The sequence below is a fragment of the Glycine soja genome, chromosome 1, assembly GCF_004193775.1.
Source record: "Glycine soja cultivar W05 chromosome 1, ASM419377v2, whole genome shotgun sequence".
NCBI lineage: Eukaryota > Viridiplantae > Streptophyta > Magnoliopsida > Fabales > Fabaceae > Glycine > Glycine soja.
The window spans coordinates 35,144,383-35,168,235 of record NC_041002.1 but is presented as its reverse complement, the minus strand read 5'-3'; the positions used below and the strand labels follow the sequence as shown (position 1 = coordinate 35,168,235).

The window sequence follows — 23,853 nt, the reverse complement described above, 5'->3', positions numbered from 1 at the left end:
AACGTTTATTTGAGGAAAATGTTAGAAAAACCAAAAAGGGGTATACGAATATTAAGAATAAAAGGTTCATAAGTTGTTTACGTGCGGGGAAGGTATTAGCACCCCACGCATCTGTCACAAGGGATGACAGCCTTTAATCAAGTGTGCAAAATCATGACTTCAATATTTATTTATTTTTTCCTTTTTTTATGTTTTTTTTTATTTTTTTATCTTTTGGGGTTGACAAGAGCATGGCCCTTGCTCCGACGTATCCTCAAGTGCGATGATGAACTCATACCTACGTAGTTCTTAAAAGCAAGAAAATTACACGTAGGGTTGATTTTAAACTTTTGAAAGGTTCATTTTAACTGATAAAAGCAAAAGAGACCGTTAAGGCATTGGACCTTGAACGGATTCAAGCGATTTTTATGGATAAAAGCTTGGTTATGTGTTGATTTTAACTTTGGTTTCACTTATTTACTTTCAAACTCATTAAAAGATGACTTGCGGAGTAAATGACCGGTTAAAACTTTATTTTACATTGATGGAGTGAGATTATGGTACAAACGATCGGTTGAAATTTTATTTTACAATGATTAAGTGAGATTATGGCACAAACAATCGGTTGAAATTTTATTTTACAATGATTAAGTGAGATAATGGCACAAACGATTGGTCGAAACTCGCTTTACACAAAGAAATGAGTTCACTGATAGTAGAAGAATGAAGATGAAGATGCAAAAAGCAAGAGGGGACCCCTAAGGGTGCATAAAGTGAATTCAAAACTTCAAAATAAAAACTAACCAGTCGATGAACAAAGAACGGACGAAGAACGAACGAAGAACAATGTAGGAATCGATCACGGAAGCAATTCGGAAGCACATCGGCCTCATTTTTTCTTCTTCTTTCTCCTTCTTCTCACTAATTTCACTAAAATGCTCTCAATATATGAAGCTGAACCCCTTCCTTCAGCCCCCTCATGCCTATTTATAGGAAATGAGGGGAGGAGGTTGAATAGTAGCTCGCCTAGGCGAGCTGGTTACTTCACTCCTAAGCTTTCTAGTGGGCCCAAGGGTCTGAAAATGCCTCCAAATGACCCTTTTACCCTCCTTTTTGTTGGATCAAGTGGCTTCAGAATAATTAAGCAGGGGGGGTTGAATTAATTATTAATGTGTCTTGACTAATTAAAAAAAAAAATTATTGTTCTTAATGTTACTAGATTCAACTAGGCTTTTACTACAAAGTTAAGAAACTAAAGAACAGAAACAGAAACTTAACCAAAAGTAAAAGCGGCAATTAAAAGTACACAGCGGAAATTAAAGAGTGTAGGGAAGAAGAATACAAACACAAGATTTATACTGGTTCGGCCACAACCCGTGCCTACATCCAGTCCCCAAGCAACCAACAGTTCTTGAGATTTCTTTCAACCTTGTAAAATCCTTTACAAGCCAAAGATCCACAAGGGATGTACCCTCCCTTGTTCTCTTTGAACAACTAAGTGGATGTACCCTCCACTTGAACTGATCCACAAGAGATGTACCCTCTCTTGTTCTCAGTATAACAACCTAAGTAGATGTACCCTCTACTTGTGCCACAAAGGATGTACCCTCTAATGTGTTAGGGCAAAGGATTCTCAGGCGGTTAGTCCTTTGAATCTTTGTAAAGGGAAACAAAAGATATCTCAGGCAGTTAGTCCTTTGAAATCTTTTGTTTAAGGGGAAGGGAAGAATCAAAAGAATTCTAAGGCGGTTAGTCCTTTGAATTCTCTTGGAAAGAGAGAAGGGAGACACAAAAGAATTCAGACAGTTAGTCCTTCTATTCTTTTGGCAAAGGGAGAAGAGAAGAAAAAATAGCACACTTTTGTTTTCTGCAGAATTTTCACTTGCACAAAAACAAGGCTTGGAAAAACAAAACTTAGAAAGATTGTTGGCAAATGAAGAACAAGAAGAGAGATGGATAGAAGGGAGTTCTTAGAAGTTCTCAAAAAATTTTGAAGAGTTGTAAAAGTTCTATTGAATGCAAGTCAAGGTCTTACTTTTATATACTCTTCATGTCTGGTCAAGAAAACCATTGGAAAAGTTATAACCTTGAGAAAATCATGTCAAGAGTTACAACTTTTGACTTTTTATTCAAAAGTTATCACTGGTAATCGATTACCATAATCATGTAATCGATTACACAATGCATTTTATGAAAATTTGTGACTCTTCACAATTGGATTTGGATTCCAACGTTCAGATACACTGGTAATCGATTACCAATATAGTGTATTCGATTACACTATTTGAAAAATATTTTGGGACGTTGCAAATCAGTTAAAAACATTTTGAAATCAAATTTGATCATTGGTAATCGATTACATGAAACTGGTAATCTATTACCAGAGAGTAAATACTCTGGTAACTTAGAAATTTTTTGAGAAAACTCTTTTGTAAAACAAAATTGTGCTATGTTTGGATTTTTGAAAAATACTTCCCTTATGAAGTCTTGACTGTTGCTTCTCGATTTCTTCTCTTGAATCTTGAAATCAACTTCTCTTGAATCTTGAGTCTTGAATCTTGATCTTGATTGTTCTTGAATCTTGAATCTTGAAACTTAATTGTTCTTGAATCTTAAGTCTTTGAGACTTGATTCTTAAAGCTTTTTGACTCCTGATTCTTTGGAACTTACTTAACTCTTGATTCTTTAGCATCATCAAAATAATCTTGGAAGACATTGCTTCCACACTTTTTGGGTATTTTGCGTATTCTTTCCCGAAACATCGAAAAACCTTTCGGATTGCTCGACAACTGGTGTTAAGCAACTCAATTCGGTGGGCAAGAATCAAATGTTTGCAAATGATCGCCCCGAAAAAAATTAGGGTCTGACAATGTTGATAATGTCATTATGATGATGCATGTTGTGTATGTACATGGGGTGTGAAGTGACCAAGTTGGATATCCCTAATGAGGGAAATAGAGTGGTTAAAGAGTTCAAGCATCTCTGGAGTGAAATGGTGGCTTAGAATCTTTAATTATCCACGAGCAGTGCATTGATGGTGCCCATGTGTCATACTTCATACTGCAAGGAGATAGTAGAAACCTTATCAGTAAGTTCTTATAGTTTTCTATAAGAGAAAATACTTGTACTTGAGGGCATGTCACTCGATTTGGAACTCCCTTGTGACTCAGGCTGATCACTATGGAAGGGAGTTGCCTGTGCACGATAGGGTGACCTCGACACTTACTGCCTATTTTCCTTTCAGTCATGTGAATGATATGTACCGAGTTAATATATCTATATATATTCATTTAAGTATTTGTGCATTGCTTGGTGAACGTATATCGCGAAAAATTTACTTTCGTTTTTCATAAGCAAATTAACGGAATTTTCATTTAAAATTGAAATTTAAGCGATTTAGAGTAGTGATATCATAGCGACGAGGTGGGTCGTTACACTCACCATGCATGTATATCAATGTGTTCAAATTCCTTTGCCCCTTGAAGTTGCTGTCGTAGTGCGGTGGCATCTTCATGGTCAACGATTAACACATATACTAAACATAATTTTACCACTAACAAAATTCCCTTAAACCTAAACTAATTTATGATTGCCCTCAAGCATTCTTATTCTTTTATTTAACTTGTGCAAAAATTTAAATTTATTTTCTCAACCAACAAGAAATATTACTTGAAACAATATAAACTTCAACCTTAGCAAACCTCTTGAAAATCTTAAGTGTATTTTTTCCTAAGCTGCACAATGAAAACACAGAGATAAAGGAAACAAGACACTTAAAGCTATAGGATTAGCCAAGAACACGAGTTCCTCTTTCAGTTAATGTTTTAACACTTAAGAACTCATTCAAGAAGGTGAGTGTTTCACTCAAGATGAATCTTCAAACTGTGCAACCTAACCTTGCTCTTTATCTCACCAAGCAAAATCACAAAATACACCTACACGATTCACTAGGGACTTCATTTGGGTTGTAATGGGACCTGACTACAAAGGAAAGTTGGATTTTTAGGATATGAAAAAGGAACCCATGATAGTCCAAAGAGCAGTAGTACGTCTTAACACTAGACACCATGCTCCAACTTTCAATTTTTCTTTTCTTTTTATTGAATTTACAAAAGCACTTGCTTCACTTTTTTTATTCTAATTGAGCTCATTAAACCAAACCTACTATTCTTTTATTGTTCTCCTCCCCCAAACCTACTTTGGACCATATTTTAGTGCTCTTCTTTTCTTCAAGGTAAAGTTTACCCGATTGATTTTTTTATTTTAGCACAAAAAGGTTAAGATAAAAAGAATTAATTCACAAGCTCTAAGGGGTTAAGCAATGGTCATCATGACATATTAGATTTTTGACTAATAGCTATACAAAAGAAACAAGGCTTTGATCATTTCTATGCAAGTGTATTCCTCAGAGTACTTAGAGACTAAAGCAAAATCAAGGGGAAAAGTTCTAATGGCTACATTGACATTGATAAAATTAAGCTCTAATTCCTCATTTGGATATGAACAATTGCACTCAAGGCTTTTCTCAATCTCATCCTACCAAGTTTACCCTCTCATGATTTGTCAAAGTGATGCCTAATTACAAAAACTCACAAGGCCCACACAAGACTTTCTTATATAAGTCTTCATCAATTTCATTTCAATCAATAATGTTAGCATTAACATAAATATATCGATAATCTTGTATTAGCCAAGTGCATAATTAGCTTTCGTAATTAAAGCTTATGTAACTATAGCTTAATCAGCTTAATCACAACCTAGTATTGATCTTGTAATGATGTATATAATTCTAATTAGTCAATGAAATCAACACGAAATCATTTTCCTTCATGGTATCACAGACCTAGGCTTGTTTCCTATCCTTCCAGCTTTTGTTGTGCCTATTGTTGCTTTGCCACACCCCATTTTTTTCCTCCGTCAACCACTATGTCTGACTCAAAATCATCTTTTCATCATGCTCTTGCTGTTTCAAACACCAAGACCCACATCTTCATAACTCTTGAGATGGAGAACGCCCAATGCGCGATGTGGACAGAGCTCTTCAAAATTCATTGTCAATCACACAAGGTTATCCACCACATCATCTCACCAAAAAAGGCAAGGAGAAGGTGCCAACCACCGATGATGAAAAGGAGCTATGGTTGACACTCGATGCAATGGTTCTCCAGTGGATTTATGCCACGATTTCTAGTGACTTGTTGCACAAAATTCTTGAACCTGACTCAATGGCAATGGAGGCTTGGAATCGATTGTGTGAGCTCTTCCAAGATAACAAAAATGCATGTGTCATAGCCCTTGAGCGAGAATTTTCTCACACAAACATGAAGGATTTCCTGAATGCCTCTGTGTATTGTCAACGAATCAAAGAACTATTGGATCAACTCAAGAACGTCGGAGCATCGGTCTTGAATAACCGTCTCATTCTTCAAATGGTCGCGGGTCTCATCGAAGCCTATCAGGGAGTTGGAACACTCATACGACAAAGCAACCCGCTTCCTCAATTCTAACAAGCCCGATCTATGCTTACATTGTAGAAGGCGGGCATGGAAAAACAAGCGGCTACTAATTTTGGTGCAACAATGATGGCTAGGGAGTCGGTTGATGCACCCTCTTCTAAAGACAACTACCCTCCAAATTGTAACAATCGTAACAACAAGGGTCACAACCGCGGTGGTGACGACAATGGTAGCAGCATTGGCCGTGGTGGCGACTAGCAGCAACCTTGGCAAGGAGGTTGAAATAGTAGATAGTGGCCTTGGTAATGGATTCCTTAGGCTATCTCTCCATGTCCATACCCATCTGCTCATTGAGCCAGGCCCAATGCTCAACAACACCACCTTACCAAGTAGCAAGGGTTATTGGGCCCAGACCTTAGCAGGCCTTTTCTGCTACAACTCCTACACGACATTGAGCAGACAATGCACACACTTAGGCTTACTCCTTCGGACCCAAACTAGTATATGGACACCGGTGCCACCTCTCACATGACATCCTCACAAGGTAATCTCTTGTCTTATTTTAATTTAAGCAATAATAATCGTGGTATAATTGTCAGAAATAATCATTCAATTCCAATTTATGGTTATGGTCACACAAACTTGTCTTCCCCGAACCCTCCTTTATCTCTAAAACATGTCCTTCATGCTCCCAACTTATTAAAAACTTAGTGTCAGTTAGAAAATTTACTACTGATAACTTCATTTCTGTTGAATTTGATCCCTTTGGGTTTTCTATGAAGGATCTTCAAACGGGGAAACATCTAATGAGATATGATAATCGGGGCGAGCTTTATCCCATTACCACCAAAACCACCATAAATCAAGTCATATTACCATCAACTTTTGCATCTTTAGCACCATCTTTATGGCATGAACGATTGGGTCATCTAGGAGCCACTGTTTTTTACTCTCTAGGCTAAATAAATCTATTGAATGCAATAAGACTACTAATTCTCATGTTTGTCATTTTGCCCGCTTGGAAAACATGTTAAATTACCTTTTGTTGCTTCAAATTCATGCACTTTTATGCCTTTTGATATTATCCATAGTGATCTTTGGACATTTCCCGTTTTGAGCTCTTCAGGCCATAAATATTATATTCTTTTGTTAGATGATTACTCTAATTTTTTGTGGACATTTCCTTTGTCTAACAAGTCTCATGTTTTTTCCACATTCCTATCATTTAGATCCTTCATCCACATTGAATGGGAAATAAAGAACATTCAACGTGATAATGGTAGGGAATTTGATAATAAGCCGTTTTGGGAATTTTGTAAAGCTAATAGTTTATCTTTCCGCCTTTCATGTCCACATACTTCATCACAAAATGGAAAAGCCGAAAGAAAAATATGAACCATTAACAACATTATCCGTACTCTACTTGCCCATGCTTGTTTACCACCATCATTTTGGAATCACGCATTACAAATGACAACATACCTTCTAAATATTCTTCCAAGAAAATGTTTAGCCTATCAATCCCCACTCAAAATTCTTTATTTCTCTTCTTCTGGTGTTCAAATGCTTATGCTATCCCTTCTTTCCCTCCACCACTATAACTAAGCTTCAAGCCCGATCCACCCCGTGTGTTTTTTTGGGTTACCCATCTAATCATCATGGCTACAAATGCTATGATTTGTCCTCATAAAAAATCATAATGAGTCATCATGTAATCTTTGATGAATCCCAGTTTTTGTTTGCTAAGTTGCACACTCCAACAAATCATTCATATGAATTTTTGGATGATGGGTTGTCTACCTGTTTACTCCACCATTTAAAAACCAGCCCAACTCCTCAAACCCAACAAACTCCACCACCACCTCCTCAATAGGCCGAAACACATTCTCCCAATCCAATTTCAACTTCACCTACTAACAAGTTTGTTACAAACTCCAACCCCAGCTCAGCCCACTCCAATTCTGGCCCTAAGGCCAATCACACGCAGTCAGCATGGGATTGTCAAACCAAAAAAAAAGTATGACCTTTTTACTCATATAACAAAATCACCTCTTCCTCGAAATCCCGTGTCGGTCCTTAAAGACCCAAATTGGAAAAATGGCTATGGATGATGAATATAATGCTCTTATTAAAAATAAGACGTGGAATTTGGTGCCCTGTCCAGTTGATGTGAATATTATTCGGTCTATGTGGATTTTTAAACATAAAGAAAAATCTTATGGATCTTTTGAGGGGCATAAAGTCTGACCTGTAGGAGATGGTAAAACTCAACAGATTGGCGTGGATTGTGCTGAAACCTTTAGTCCAGCGGTCAAACCAATGACTATTTGTACTATCCTCAGTCTTACTCTCTCAAAATCTTGGCCTATACATCATCTTGACATTAAAGATACATTTTTGCATGGAGAACTAAAAGAAATTGTGTATATGCATCAGCCCATGGGTTTTAGGGACCTAAATCATCCTAATTATGTTTGTCTATTGAAGAAATCTTTGTATGGACTCAAGCAAGCTCCTCGAGCCTGGTACAAGCAATTTGTTGATTATATTTCCACTATTGGGTTCTCTCATAGCAAGTCAGATCACTTTCTTTTCATCTATAGTAAAGGTACTCATATGGCTTACATTTTTCTGTATGTGGACGATATTATATTAATTGCCTCCTCTGATGATCTTTGCTAGTCTATCATGTCACATCTAAGTTCAAAATTTGCCATGAAAGACTTGGGGCCATTGAGTTATTTCTTGGGTATAGTTGTAACTCGTCATGCAAGTGGTCTATTTTTATCTCAAAAAAAGTATGATAAGAAATCATCGAGCGAGTTGACATGTATTCTTGTAAGCCAACTATGACTCCGGTTGATACTAAATCGAAGCTGAGTGCTACTTCTAGCACACCTTATGCTGATACATCACATTATTGCAACCTTCCAGGTGCCCTCCAATATCTAACCTTCACGAGGTCAAACATATCATATATTGTGCAACAAATTTTCTTATTCATGCATAATCCAATGGAGGAACACATGCATGCTCTCGAGTGAATTATACGCTACATTCAGGGCATTCTGAATTATGGATTGCATCTTTATCCATCCTCAACAACCACTCTCCATTCTTATACTGTTGATAATTGGGATGGATGTCAAGATACCAGACATTCGACATCTAGTTATTGTGTTTTTCTTGGTGATAATCTGATCCCTTGGTCCTTTAAACAACAGGCTACTTTATCTCAATCGAGTGCAGAAGTTGAATACCGAGGGGTTATGAATGTAGTTTCTAAGTCCTGTTGGTTAAGAAACCTTCTTCTAGAGCTTCATTGTCCTATTCAAAAAGCTACATTGGTCTACTGTGACAATGTTAGTGGAATTTATCTTTCTGGAAATCTTATTCAACACCAATGCACTAAACATATGGAAATAAATATTTATTTTGTTCGTGAAAGGGTTGCTCGTGCACAAGTATGTGTCTTACATGTCCCATCGCGTTATCAAATTGTAGATATTTTCATGAAAGGGCTTCGATTGGTTCTATTTGAAGATTTTCGAGACAATCTTAGCATACGGAAACCTCTCGCTTTGACTGCGGGGGTGTGCTAGCATTAATGTAAATATATCAGTTATCTTGTATTAGGCATGTGCATAATTAACTTCCGTAATTATTGCTTAATCAACTGAATGACAACCTAGTATTGATCTTGCAATGATGTATATAGTTCTGATTAGTCAATGACATCAACATATAATCATTTTCCTTCAAATAAAAATTTTAAAATTAGAGGAAGCAAAGAAACAAATAAATGCACAAGAATTGTATACTACAAACACTATTATATTATAAAAAGTACCATTCACACCACTTTTTTTATTTTTAACATAATAAAAACATAATGTTGGATCGAGTGGCCTCAGAATAGTTAAGAAGGGGAGGTTGAATTAATTATTCCTAAACCTTTACTAATTAAAAATTTACTCTTCTAAGGCTTTTACTTATGTTGTTAAGAGAATATGGAGTAGAAGAGAAACTTAACAGAAAGTAAAAGCGGAAATTAAATGTACAGCGGAAAGTAAAAGAGTAGGGAAGAAGGAAACGAACACACAAGAGTTTTTATACTAGTTCGGCAACAACTTGTGCCTACATCCAGTCCCCAAGTGACCTGCAGTCCTTGAGATTTCTTTCAAACTTGTAAAAATCCTTTTACATGCAAAGATCCACAAGGGATGTACCCTCCCTTGTTCTCTTTGGACCTAGTGGATGTACCCTCCACTAGAACTGATCCACAAGAGATGTACCCTCTCTTGTTCTCAGTCAAACCCAAGTAGATGTACCCTCTACTTGTACCACAAAGGAAGTACCCTCCAATGTGTTAAGACAAAGATCTCAGACGGTTAAACCTTTGATACTTTGTGAATAGGGATACAAAAGAATTCTCAGGCGGTTAGTCCTTTGAACACTATGGTATAAGGGAAAGGGAAGAATCAAAAGAATTCTCAGACTGTGTCGTTTTGAATTCTTTGACAAGGGAGAAGGGAGACACAAAAGAATTCAGACGGTTAGTCCTTTGTTCTTTTGGAAAAGGGAGAAGAGAAACACAAAAAGAATTCAGGCGGTTAGTCCTTGGCGAATTCTTTTTGGCAAAGGGAGAAGAGAATGAAAAGATGAATAGCACAAGTTTTCAAGGTTTAGAAAACCAGAAAACTTTGAAAAACTTTTGGTGCAAAGAAGAAGAAGAAGTTCAAAGAGATTCAAGGCTTGTAAAGGATTGTATGAATAAGTGTTCAAGATTGAATGAATAAATTAAAATGCAAAACAAAGCCTTGCTTTTATAGACTCTTCATGTCTGGTCAAGAAGACCATTTAGAAGAGTTATAACTTTTAGAAAAACTTAAAACCAATTTGAAAAGTCAAAAACCTTTTGAAGAGTTACATCTTTTGATTTATTCAGAAACAATCAATGGTAATCGATTACCAAATCAGTATAATCGATTACACAAGGCTTTTATGTGAAAGGATGTGACTCTTCACATTTGAATTTGAATTTCAACGTTCAAAGGCACTGATAATCGATTACCAAAACATTGTAATCGATTACAGCTTTTTGAAATTAATTGGAACGTTGTAAATTCAATTTGCAAACTTTTTCAAAACAATTTTGCTACTGGTAATCGATTACAACAATCTGATAATCGATTTCCAGAGAGTAAAAACTCTTTGGTAAACATGTTTTGAGAAAAATCATGTGCTACTAAATTTTTGAGAAAAACTTTTCATACTTATCTTGATTAAGCCTTCTCTTGATTCTTGAATCTTGAGTCTTGAATCTTGATCTTGATTCTGGAGATCTTGAACCTTGAATCTTGATTCTTGACTCTAAACTTTCTTCTTGAGTCTTGAATTCTTCTTGATTCTTATCTTGAACTCTTGAATTGTTCTTGATTCACTTGAGTTGTTATTTGATTGATCTTTGAGCTTTTTGTCATCACCTTTGTCATCATCTTTTGTTATCATCATTGTTATCATCAAAACACCTTTGAATCACCTTTGATTCACCATGAAGCTTTGCTTCTACAATCTCCCCTTTTTTTTTATGATGACAACTTCTGAAATCAAGAAACACACACACTTTTTCCTAGTCGATCACTCACATAAATTCTCTCCCTTTGTTTTTGAATTTATGCTTATCTTAAAAATAAGTTGATTACTCATGTGAATTCTTGATTTAATCCCATTTCTCTCCCCCGTTGGCATCAACAAAAAGCCAAAGTGCGTATCAAACTTAAGGTATATAACTTAAACATCCATACAATGTTCATGAAAAAATATCAACCAAATCATGAAGCAAGAACCATGAAAACCATGAAGCAACAACCATGAATAGATTAATTATAAACTCCACATAGTCAAATAACATACTTAATATTGGTCCAAACATACCATGCAAATAAGGAAATAGTAAATTGTTCAAATACCATAATAATATAAAGATTTATTTTGATAAGTCACTAACATCTATTAGTCCTAATTGTCTTCTAATGTTATAGAAGGTATCTTTACTTAGTGGTTTTGTAAAGATGTTTGCAAGTTGATTTTTAGTATCTACAAACTCTAACACAACATCACCTTTTAAAACATGATCTCTAATAAAATGATGCCTAATTTCTATATGCTTGGTTCTAGAGTGAAGAACTGGATTTTTAGATATGTTTATGGCACTTATGTTGTCACATTTTATGAGAATGTGATCTAATACTATTCCATAGTCAGATAGTTGTTGCTTCATCCACAAAATTTGTGCGCAACAACTACCAGCAAAAATATATTATGCTTCTACTGTGGATAATGCTACACTATTTTGTTTCTTGCTATTCCAAGAAACAAGTGCAGACCCTATGAATTGACATGTCTGGTCAAGAAGACCATTTAGAAGAGTTATAACTTTTAGAAAAACTTAAAACCAATTTGAAAAGTCAAAAACCTTTTGAAGAGTTACATCTTTTGATTTATTCAGAAACAATCAATGGTAATCGATTACCAAATCAGTATAATCGATTACACAAGGCTTTTATGTGAAAGGATGTGACTCTTCACATTTGAATTTGAATTTCAACGTTCAAAAGCACTGGTAATCGATTACCAAAACATTGTAATCGATTACAGCTTTTTGAAATTAATTGGAACGTTGTAAATTCAATTTGAAAACTTTTTCAAAACAATTTTGCTACTGGTAATCGATTACATGAATCTGGTAATCGATTTCCAGAGAGTAAAAACTCTTTGGTAAACATGTTTTGAGAAAAATCATGTGCTACTAAATTTTTGAGAAAAACTTTTCATACTTATCTTGATTAAGCCTTCTCTTGATTCTTGAATCTTGATCTTGATTCTTGAGATCTTGAACCTTGAATCTTGATTCTTGATTCTTGACTCTAAACTTTCTTCTTGAGTCTTGAATTCTACTTGATTCTTATCTTGAACTCTTGAATTGTTCTTGATTCATTTGAGTTGTTCTTTGATTGATCTTTGGGCTTTTTGTCATCACCTTTGTCATCATCTTTTGTTATCATCATTGTTATCATCAAACACCTTTGAATCACCTTTGATTCACCATGAAGCTTTGCTTCTACACATAAAACATAGTACGTAAACATCAAAATAACATAAACTTAATCAAAACTATTTAAAAAGTTTCATATGAAAATGGTCCATAGAAAATAGGGTTTGGGTTCATTCATATGAGCCATCCTTTTTCATCTTGTCATCCTCACCATCACCATATCCTTTATCATCATCCTCAGTGTTCTCCTCCTCCTCATCAATACCTAGGATAAGCACAGAAAATTCTTTTAAGAATCCATCACCATGCCAATGCCTTTAATGATTGAAGCATTTTGATCTTGTGCCTGTATTTGGCCATTTTTAAGAACTATAAGGTTGGTTTGGTAGTTGAAGGGAGAAAGGGGAGAGAGAGGTTGTAGGTTTGAATCCCTCCCACTAACAAAAACTAATAACTAACATTTGTTGATAAAAAAAATTATTTGGCCATTTTCAAGATTTTTCCAAGCACTGAGAGGTAGGAATCATATAAGAGTGATCCTCTTACATCCTTTTGTTAATGGACACATGTTAGCAATTGGTGTGCTATGTTGATTCATATGCAGCATTCTTTATGCATTAATAAGAATGGAGTCTCTCGGGAGGATGGTGAAAGACATTCATTCTTACATGCACTCACACCTACATTCACAACTGAAAGTGAAGTTGATGATTGTGTTTGGTATTTTGGTACTTATTATTGGAAAATAATTTAAATTTTTAATTTTAAATCTCTAGGATATTGTTTAGATTTAAAAGGATATTATCTTATTTTGAGGATATTGTTTAAATATAAAGATATTATCTATAAATTAGATATTTGTTTCCTCTTTTAAGATTAAGATGTTATGTTTATACATAGAGGTTCTTAAGATGAGAATAACCATCCAACCTATCACCACCCTAAGTGAAAGAGGAAAGTCATATGAAGGGAAGATTTACAGGTTTATCCAGAAAACTTGTGATAACATTGTGAATGTAGGGATGAGAGCTCCAATCTTGTTAGACAAAGTTGTGATCGTGGACGTAGGCATGAAGGATTGAACCACGTTAATGTTTACAAACAGATTAATTTGGGTTGAATTTCATTTTTTTTCCATAGAAAACTAACCCAAACCAGCCCGTTGCAATTTGATTGGGTTGGATCAACGAGTCAAAATATTTAATTTTGTGTGTTCTTTTTTAAGACGTAATATTTTTTATAAGTTAAAATTTTTATTATATAAATCAGATACAATTGTTTTTTGTTAGACTTTTTATTAAAAAGAAAATTTTATGATATTGCTACATCTCACTCTATTCCGTTGACTCCTATCTATCTATCTATGGGGAATAGGAAATTAAACATACCATATTTGAGATAAGGAGTTTCAATAAGTATAATGAGAATGAGTTTCAAACACTTTTTTCCTACTAAAATCAATGGGATATTGTGAGACCTACTCTTTATAAATAGATTTGAAATATTTTTAGAAGCTCATCCGAAATCAATAAAACCCTTGTTGCTTTGATCCTGAAAGTTAAGGATGCGTTGATGCTTACTTAATTCAAGTCGATAAGTCTATGCAATCAATAATCAATAGTATTTGATTTTTTTAAAAATTTACAAATATATATTATATATTACATATATTAATAATCATAATAATTTAATATAAATTAATGGGTTAATGAGCCAAATTAACTAATCAATGAGTTTAGATATTAAAACTCGTGACCTAATCTAAAATTCAACAGATTTGGTTTAAATGTGATCCAAATATAAAAAATTATTCAATTCAAATTATTTGAATTAATTTGGATCAATTCAGATTCGCAATATTAATCCACGCCCCAGATAAATTGCTAATCTATTTTTTCTCCTATTCTTCTTCCTTTATCAAACACATCTTAATCCAAGAGCTATTGACCCGATCGAGAGCAATAAACAAATTTACCTTGCAGGACCCTTTTGACCCCTAATTAACATAATTCACTGAATTATTGACGTCTTTATCACACCCACAATGAAAAAAAGACAACACTATTTAAATAAACTATTCTCAAGCTCCAAGATCAATGACTTTGACACGAAGAGCTTTAAAAATCACTTAACTATATGACGCGACTTATAAAACTTCATACTTATATATGCTGAAAATAATACCTTAGTTCTACGGGTCCTTGTAATCGGAATAGGAATTTGTTTCGGCACGCCCTTGCGTTAATTGGTTATCATTAATTGTGATCACATGGAGAGTGGGACTTGGGCAAGTAATGTCATGCTTCAACGATTAATGGCATGATGGAGAAATTGAGAACATGGAGAGAAAGAGCAACGATAATGACCGGTGTTGTGTACAGAACATGGTGGCAGTATAAAGAATACTATATGAAGTAGAGAATCATGTGGTAAATTACAGAGAAAGAGATTCTTTTCCACTTTCCCATCCCTTCTTTTTATTTTTATTTTTTTTTAACTTTTTCTCTCTATGATAAGGAAGATGAGATACTTGAAAAACTGAATTGGAATTTTAGTTGTTCGATAATGATTTTTAAAACTATTATTTGAGATTTATTTTTAATTATTATGTGTTTTCTCCGCGAGACATGAATCATGGCAAAAGATACAAACACTCTATAGTGAGTGAAGTGATTATATTTTGACAACCAAAAATGTCAAATATTCTTTTAACAATTTTTTTTATCATATTACATCATCAAACAAATTATTCACTTATTTTCCTTTTCTTTCTTTTTCTCTCAAGTGTAGACAACTCAAGTTATCTAAGAAATATTTTTTCTATTGTGTGTATGTTCTCTGTTTATTTAACATGATTTGCGTTGATATATTTAACGTAAAACTAAATGCACGTTAAGATACATAAAACTAATTAACTAAATACACTTGCTTTTGCTTCTATTGTGTTGGTTCTCTAATCATTTCACATGAACTGTCTCTGTTTCTCTTTTGGGAGATCCCAGCATTTTTTTTTTCTTTATTGGTGACTCATTTGCTAACATAAAACGGCCATCTTCTGCTTTTTCTGTTATCGGGATAATTAATAATACATGGCACAGGAGTTAGAAAGTTTTGGTCCTCTTTTTTTTTTTTTTTTTTTAAGAAATGAAAATTACGAAATGATTAGGTAATATCAAATCAATTTTTTATGCAACTTTCTTTTTGGTTTTTGGTACAGGAAGATTAATTGAGAACAACAATTGACTAAATTAAATGTGATGCCCTTCTAATCATAGAAAGCATTTTCCGGCAGCTTATATCAATTATGTGGTTGGCCTTTGGTAGAGTCTTAGAATCAAAGACAAAACAAAAGGAGAGAGAGAGAGAGCACAACCAAGTTATTTAATATAGTAAGGATTAAAACATCTTTTACTTTTCTATTGTTCTTTTTACTCTAGCTTGAAAGCTTTAACATATGCACGTCATGATGCCGGTAGGCTTGACAAGAATAATTTTTCTAACAAAAATAACTCCCAAATTTGTCAACTCCATAACAATTAGGCACTTAGGAATTTAGTCGCCCTTCATTGATGAAAAATGCATGTTTGGATTCAAAATTAAGAGTTTTTATTGAAGGTCAATGTTTCAGTAGACCACCTCAGAGGACTATGATTTTTGTTATTATAGATCCTTTTAGATTTGGAGGCGATGGAGGGCCGCTGAAAAAGGGAGAGGAAGAGAAACAGTAAAAGGGGAAAGATTTGATAAGAAAGGTGTATAATAAGATCTTAGACCTTAGGTTAATATGATGGTTGTTAATAATGGTGCATATTGGACCATCCATTAAGGTGGTCCACCCTCGAATTTTCCTTTATTGGATTTTTTATTATTAAAGATATTGGTTTTGAGTCTTTAAAAATATTTTAGTTCCTCGCATTACCTTTTAATTTTATGTCTAATTGATACTAAGTTACTTTATATTTCATGATTAAGCATTTTATTTTTACTTATAATTTGTTTTATTTCTTTTAAATGTCATTTGTTAAATTCAATTTCATTTTATTTATTATATTTAAATTTGGTTGTCATCTCAATTAGAACATACGTTGCTATCTCAATTTGTTCACCTATTAACATGTTTATGAAGTTCTATTTTATTTGTCTTTAGGGAATAAAACAATCAACAGCACTGTTACTACACGACTAATGTTGAATCCAAACATTTGCCGTTAAGTTTAAATTATAAACTGTTGGCACAACTGAAACTTCTATTAAGAGATTAAGTCAATTGTAACATGAATAAAAAATGAGCTTTTAAGGTCATACACTTCGATTTTCAGAAATCCAGTCGAGGAGGAGCTTCATTAGGATTAAGCCGGAGTGGAATATTTTGTTTATAGACACTACTTTTGTATGGTAACTGTTTCACGCTCATTAGCTAGTTATAATGGTTAATGCTTGTCTTTCTTTTTGTGAATTTAATGAAATATATTGTGTTTTACGAATTTTTTGGTAATTTATATTAGATTGACATAGTATTAACCATTACCAGGATCTAATTCCTGTTTTTTTAACCATTACATTACCTCCATTGTAGGGAGTTAGAATAAGATGTGAGGGACCGACAGTAGAATGTTTTTAAACTTAAAGGGGACCAGTGTAGGAAAATTAAAAAGGATGGGGCTATTTGTATTTGATAAAAGTTAGGTCAGTGTTACGGTAATTTACCTTGAAATTACGTGCAAAGGAATACAACTTTTACCGGCAATAGTAATGACCAAGAAAATCCTATTTGAACTTTTAGTGACTACAATGAAAATTTGATAGATGGACAAGGATATGATATTCATAGTATGATTTGATTTGATTTTTAACATAAAAAAAATTGAATCAAACACGGTATTAACATGCAATTTAGTTTGATTCAGTTTAAAGGTAAGATGAAATTCGAATAAAACAAAATCAATTTTTACAGTTTGGTTTAGTTTTATTTTAACAATTTAATAACACAATGTAAAATTTAATAAATAAAATTACTATATTGATATAAAAGTTAATTTCCCTTTTTATCTATATCAAATAATAGTTTTTTTACTATATTTAATATTATTTCTTAATAATATTAACATGCTCATTTTGAAACAAAAAAAAAATTATGTCTTCCGTACTAAGTGAGTCTAACTTAATTGATTGAACAAGTTCTATGAGTTGTAAATCTTCTTGTACCTATCTTTAATTCATACAAATCAAAAGTAAAATTGTGTTCTAGGTGATATTTAACACTATTTAACAATATTGATGCATTTTTTAACATAAAAATAAATTATGCATCTCTACAAAACAAAGAAAGTTATAAATTAATTTAATGATTATTAGTAATAAAACAACAAAAATAATCTCCTATTATAACCATTAAAAGTTTAAAATAATACTACCTAATGCCAAACATCTATTAAGTAAAATTGATATCAGTATAATGTGGGGTTTGGTTTAGTTTTGGAAATATCATCGAAAATTCAAATTGAATTGATTAGTTATAAAAAAAAATAAAAAAGAATTGGTTCATCGATTTTGTAATTTTTTTGGGATCAGTTTTGCAATTTATTTTTGAATTGGTTTGAAATTGAATACCTAATTTAGGTGATTTAAAAAATTATTTGAAGTGGCCATTATAAAGGCCTCAAATAAGGAAAAAGACATTTGGACACTCAAATGCTTTTTGACACAATGAGAGAGAAGAAAAAAAAAAATAAAGAGAAACAAGAGTTGTTTAAAATAAGGGGTGTTCACATATCATCACCCTTTCAAATGACCACTTGAAATTAAGGGTGTACACAAGTTGACTTTGGTAAAAACCTGTCACCCAGCCCAATAAAAATTATTGGTTTGGATTGGGTCGGGTTTTAGTGATTTTGCTGCCAACCCCAACCTAAACCAACTCGATCATGAATGGGTTTAGGGATGGGTAATCAGGCCGACCTGCCCCGTGTAAGGCTTGCCCGCATTAACAGCGGACTGGGCCAACCCGTCCCACATTTTTATACGGACCTAATAAATTGGTCTGTCCCCGTCCCGGGACCCCGCGGGTCAAACAGGCCAGTTTGCGGGCCTAGTTTTAAAAGAATTTCAATTTCAATAAAAATGCAACACAATCAAATTAAGTTCAACACAAATGTAAATAAAATATCAACAATTAGTCAATTACATCAATAAAATAAATAATGTCTTAACAAAAGAAAATCCAAGAAATAAATTTAAAATATGAAACTTAAACATCTCCAACAACAAATTATTCCATATTTGAAGTAACTTGAGCTTTCTCCATCTCCACTTCTTCATATTTTTTTTCTAAAACTCAAAATGATAATAAATATTAGAATCAACTCAAGTTAAGTGATTAAAAGACAATAATTATTATACATTATTTACCTTGCTCATCAAATCCTAGTAACCAATTTTTAGTACATATCAAGGCTTGCACATTATCACCAAGAAGCCTAGTTTGATATTTGTTAAGCACCCGTGAGCCAATATTAAATGGCGATTTGGAAGCCATAGTTGTAATTTAGATGCTCAAAATATCACAAGCCAACAATGAAATATTTGGATTAAGCGAGATTCTTAAGGTGTTGTAGTTGGTGGGATTCTCAAATCATGGATTAAGCGGGCTTACGGGCAACTCACGAACCCCGCAGGCCAAACCCGCACAGTCCGTGGGTTAAGCGGGACGGGCCCAAAAAGATTGCATAACCATGGACTATTTAAAAAAATCGATCTGTTACCCGCGCAGACCGTGGGTCATTCCATGGACCTGGGTCTGTTTACTCACCCTTAAATGGGTTGGATCAATTGGGTCATGACATTTAAAAATTTAAAATTCCAAAACCAAATCAAAACATTCTAGAGATGAAATCTATGCAATATCACAAAAATGTCAGACAAATGCAAACATTCTAAAGGATGACGAATAAGAGCTTCACTACTTTAGAACATTCTAGAGGTTTGAAGTACCTAGGACTTCGTTAGAGAAAGAGAACCACATTGGAATTTGAAGAAGAGAACCACTACGATGGTACAAGAAGAACTGAAGAAGGGAACCCTTGTCGTTTTGAGAAAAACTGAACTGCGCAGTGGAAAGATTACTGATGAAGGAAGAGGAGACCACTACGTAAGGAGTTACAATGTTGTTACATCATAGAGATTGTGAGGGTGATGCTAATGGAGGGTACGAGGACTGACGACTGCGCAATGAAGTATGTGTGAAGAAAGGCTTGAACCCTAAATATGTGAGAGAGATTGCTTAGTGTGAGAGACTCTAAATCTCTACTAAGTGACCTTCTATTTATAATTATTATTATTAACTTATTATTAATGGACCGGATGGGTTCGTGTCACGGGTATAAAATAAACAACTCTTATGTGAACATGTTTAATTGGGTTAGGTTGGGTTTGACTTAAACTCTTAAAAACCCCAAACTATTCAGGTCGGGTTAGGTACATCGGTCACCTAGACCGGTGCACACCCCAACCAAAAACCATACATCTTTCCTAGTTATTGTTCGGGTGTTTAATTTAATTTAATTGCCAACCAAAGTTTTGCTGATGTTGCATACAATGACCTATAAGCTAAAGGCAAAATTTATTGCTGCTAAAAGTGTCTTGTTGTAAAAAAGATGCAATCAAGGACAACTAGAAAGGATCAGAGAAAGGACCAGAACTCTGCAACTTTTTTTGATCAAACTATTCACTAAAATAATTGGAATCTATTGCTTGACAGAGGTCTCATTGTAAAAGCTGAGATCCCTAAGTGAATCTTAGGGACAAAATTCCTAAAAGGTAAGGTGATTTGTAACAGCCTTACTTTTGTTTACTCTGTTTTTTATTATTGATTTAAATACTAAGAAATATAGATGGAATATTAAAACACTAATTAACATTGTTGTGATAAGAATTTTTTTTTCGATACTCAAGACATAAAAATGAAAAACTAAGGCAACCTCGGGCCTAACAACAACTCTGTTAACATCATTAGAGACTGGAGCTTTTAAACTAGAAGGTAAATCATCCACAAGGAAAGAAGACCAATTTCTTTGATTGCCAAAATTGGCAATCCAATCAGCAGCAGAATTAGCTTCCTTAATGATGTGCATAAGAGAACTTTGCCACCCATTAGCTCAAAGCATCCTCCTGATATCCAAGATTAAAGGTCTCAAAGAATTAGGGACATTCTTGATCCCTTCAACCATGTGAACAATCTCAAGCTCATCCATTTCAAACAAGACAGACTTGATGTTAAGATCTTAGGCCAATTGGATACCATATTTCAAGCTCCAAAGCTAAGCTAAAATAACATTATAGTAGCCTAGCCTTTTGGAGAAACAACTCAACACCTTCCCATCGAATCTTGAATGATACCACCACAAGCCCCTGTGCGCGAATTTGGCAGAAAAGAGCCATCAATATTTATTTTAAAGAAATCATTGGGAGGAAGCTTCTAAATTGCAAAATCATCCTTTCTGCCATCATCAAAGATTGAAGGAGGACCAACGGAGATCCTTATGAACTTGAATGCTTCGGGCTAAAACCTAATAAATCAAACCAGTTTGTAACATTGAACTTCTGCCAAACACTAGATTATTCCTATCATTCCAAAGGTGATACACCATGATCCCAAAAAATGAAGACCAGAAACCCACAGGGGCCTTAAGGTTTTGCCCCTTAAGATTAAATTCTATCCAATCATGAAGTCCAAGGCTGAAAAATTTGGCCCAATGGTCATGATGAATGAATTGGTTCCACACCTTCTTCACATCTTCACAATCACGAATGGTATGCAAAATAGATTCATCTTGATACTTACATCTAGGACAAAGGCTGTCATCCATTATATGCCTCGTCACTCTAAGCTCATTTGTCAGAAGACGAGCATGCATGAGTTTCCAGAGGAAAAGCTTAATCCTCACCATAAGAAGAAATAAGAAAATTTATAGCATGACTAGGAATAACTTTCGGCAATAATGAATCATGGGAAGACACTCCAGGGATCCAAGCATCTTTCCAAAAACGAGCATTATTACCTTGTTAATAGACCACAAAATATTCTTAGATATATATGACCAATTATTAACTACACCCCGTAAAATATGGGAAGCTTTAGGATAACTTTTTATTTGGGGAATGACAGTAGACCCACAATTGTATTTCATCCACAGAACTCTAACCCACAATTGTATTTCATCCACAGAACTCTAACCCACAACATACTAGGATCTTCAATCATATATCATCCCAACATGAATAAATAAGACTGATTAAGAGTCCTCAAGCTCTTAAATCCAAGCCCCCCTTGATCTTTGGATTTACAAATCATCTAAGAAATAAGATGAGGTGTTCTGTTATTTGCATCACTTCCTGAGATAAAGTCTCTGCAGAGCTTTTCAATCTCATTACGAATAGCAATCGTAATAAGGGTTGCTTCAAGAACATAAGTAGGAAGGCTGAGCAAAGAAGATTGGAACATAGTAGCTCTGCCCGCCAAAGATAGCTTCCTCCCTTTCCAGCTTGATAATTTCTTCCGAACTTTATCAACCAAAAATAGAGCTGACTAACCGTCTTTCTATTGTGAAGGACTTAAACCTGAGATAAAAGTGCAGATCCTTAGTAACAGGAACATTCAAATTCTGACTTAAGGAAGTAGCAAGATTATCACTAACTCCCTTGGAGAAAACACAGATGACTTTCGCAAATTAACAGTTTGGCCAGAGACATTAGCAAAGAGAGAGATGATCCTATTTATCTCTTGCACTTGTTGTTGGGACGCTTCAGCTACTAGGATCATGTCATCCACAAAAAAGAGATGAGAAATTTGGACCCCATTCTCTCCACCAAAGAAAAAGGTTTCCATATCTCTTAATGCATTGAATCACAAATAAGGTGGGCTAGCCTTTCATGGCAGAACAAAAAAGAGAGGGGACATCGGATCCCCTTGATGCAAACCTCTAGAAGGAGCAAAAGAGGTAGTAGGATTCCCATTCCAATTTATAGCCATATTAGAAGAAGTTATACAAGCAAAAATGTTGGTAATCAACCAATGTAGGATCCCTAAAATCTCCAGAGTTTGAATAGCAAAATCCTATTCTACCCGATCATAGGCTTTCTTTAAATCCAGCTTCAAAATCATATATCCCAGATTGCTCACCTTTGCCTCAGAAAAATGAATCAACTTCTGCAAGATGATATAATTGTCCACAGAGGTCCTACGCTTGATGAAGCTTGTTTGGAGAGGCCCCACCACATAAGGCATAATTCTTTTAATGCGGCTAACAATCATCTTTGTGAGAATTTTATAAACCACATTGCACAAAGCAACTAGCCAAAACTGAGAAATAGAGAAAGGGTTGTTAGTGTTAGGTCTGGAAGACCACTCATCTCATCTACCTTGGAATTTGATGAATAAAAAAAGTATAAATTAATGATATTCTAATGAGATTTTAACAAGTGGACAGGTTCTATTTCTTAAAGGACTTAACAATACTTTATATTATCCAAGAAGGATTGCTTTGCTAACTATCTATTCAACGTCCAACGCGCTAGAACTAAAGGGCGTCCATTCTCTATGACAATTAATGTTATACACTATGTTATTGTTTATACCACGCGTCCAGCCAGTAAGTAACTCATAGATCATCTAAAATGAACAACATTGGCAAAAAGTTTGTGGTAACCACAAAAGGGAAGTACATGTATTCCATCCTATACAAATTTATTTTGTCTCTCTTTATTTTGAAATGCTAATATTTGAATTGAAGGAAAGGACAAAATAGAAGGAGCTGATAAGAATATTCTCTAAAGGTCACTTTAACTAAAAGTCAAAGAGCAGACGGGGTTGTTTGTATTATCATACAAATCCTCGCAAATTAGAGCACGCCATGTATCCTTTTCCTTCACTGTGAGACAACGATATCGGCAAAGAAATATTGATGAAAAAGCAAGAAATTAAATGAAGCAAAACTCTGCTAAAATTATTGAATGACTAATACAAAGTTTTTATTTGTTTATTCTTTGCTAAGCAAAGCTATTTTGTAGTTGAGTTTGATTGTTTATTCACTTTTTGAGTGTTGTTGAATATTTTTTTCATTCAAACTACTATTTGTGAAAGTCAGGAGTGGCTTAGTGTTAAAAGATACTTGGGTTTCTTAGATTTAGGGGAAGTTTATGAAAGTGCCAGAAATGATATTAAGAATACTTGTAAAGCCAGGAGTATCAGGTCAAAATACTTGTTTGTAATCAAGTTTTGATTAATAGAACCCTTTACTGTTGAGTAAAGAAAAGCTGGATGCAACTCAAGTTAAGTGAACTAGTATAAACTAAGTATTTTTACTT

At 34.2% G+C, this 23,853-nt stretch overlaps 1 protein-coding gene across 1 annotated transcript; it reads left to right on the top strand.

Moving 5' to 3' along the window:
• Positions 1-4,997: 4,997 nt before the first annotated feature.
• On the top strand, positions 4,998-5,486 carry LOC114367486. The gene has a single exon (XM_028324709.1). The coding sequence runs from the start codon at positions 4,998-5,000 to the stop codon at positions 5,484-5,486; it is 489 nt and encodes a 162-aa protein (XP_028180510.1).
• The last annotated feature ends 18,367 nt before the right edge of the window (positions 5,487-23,853 follow it).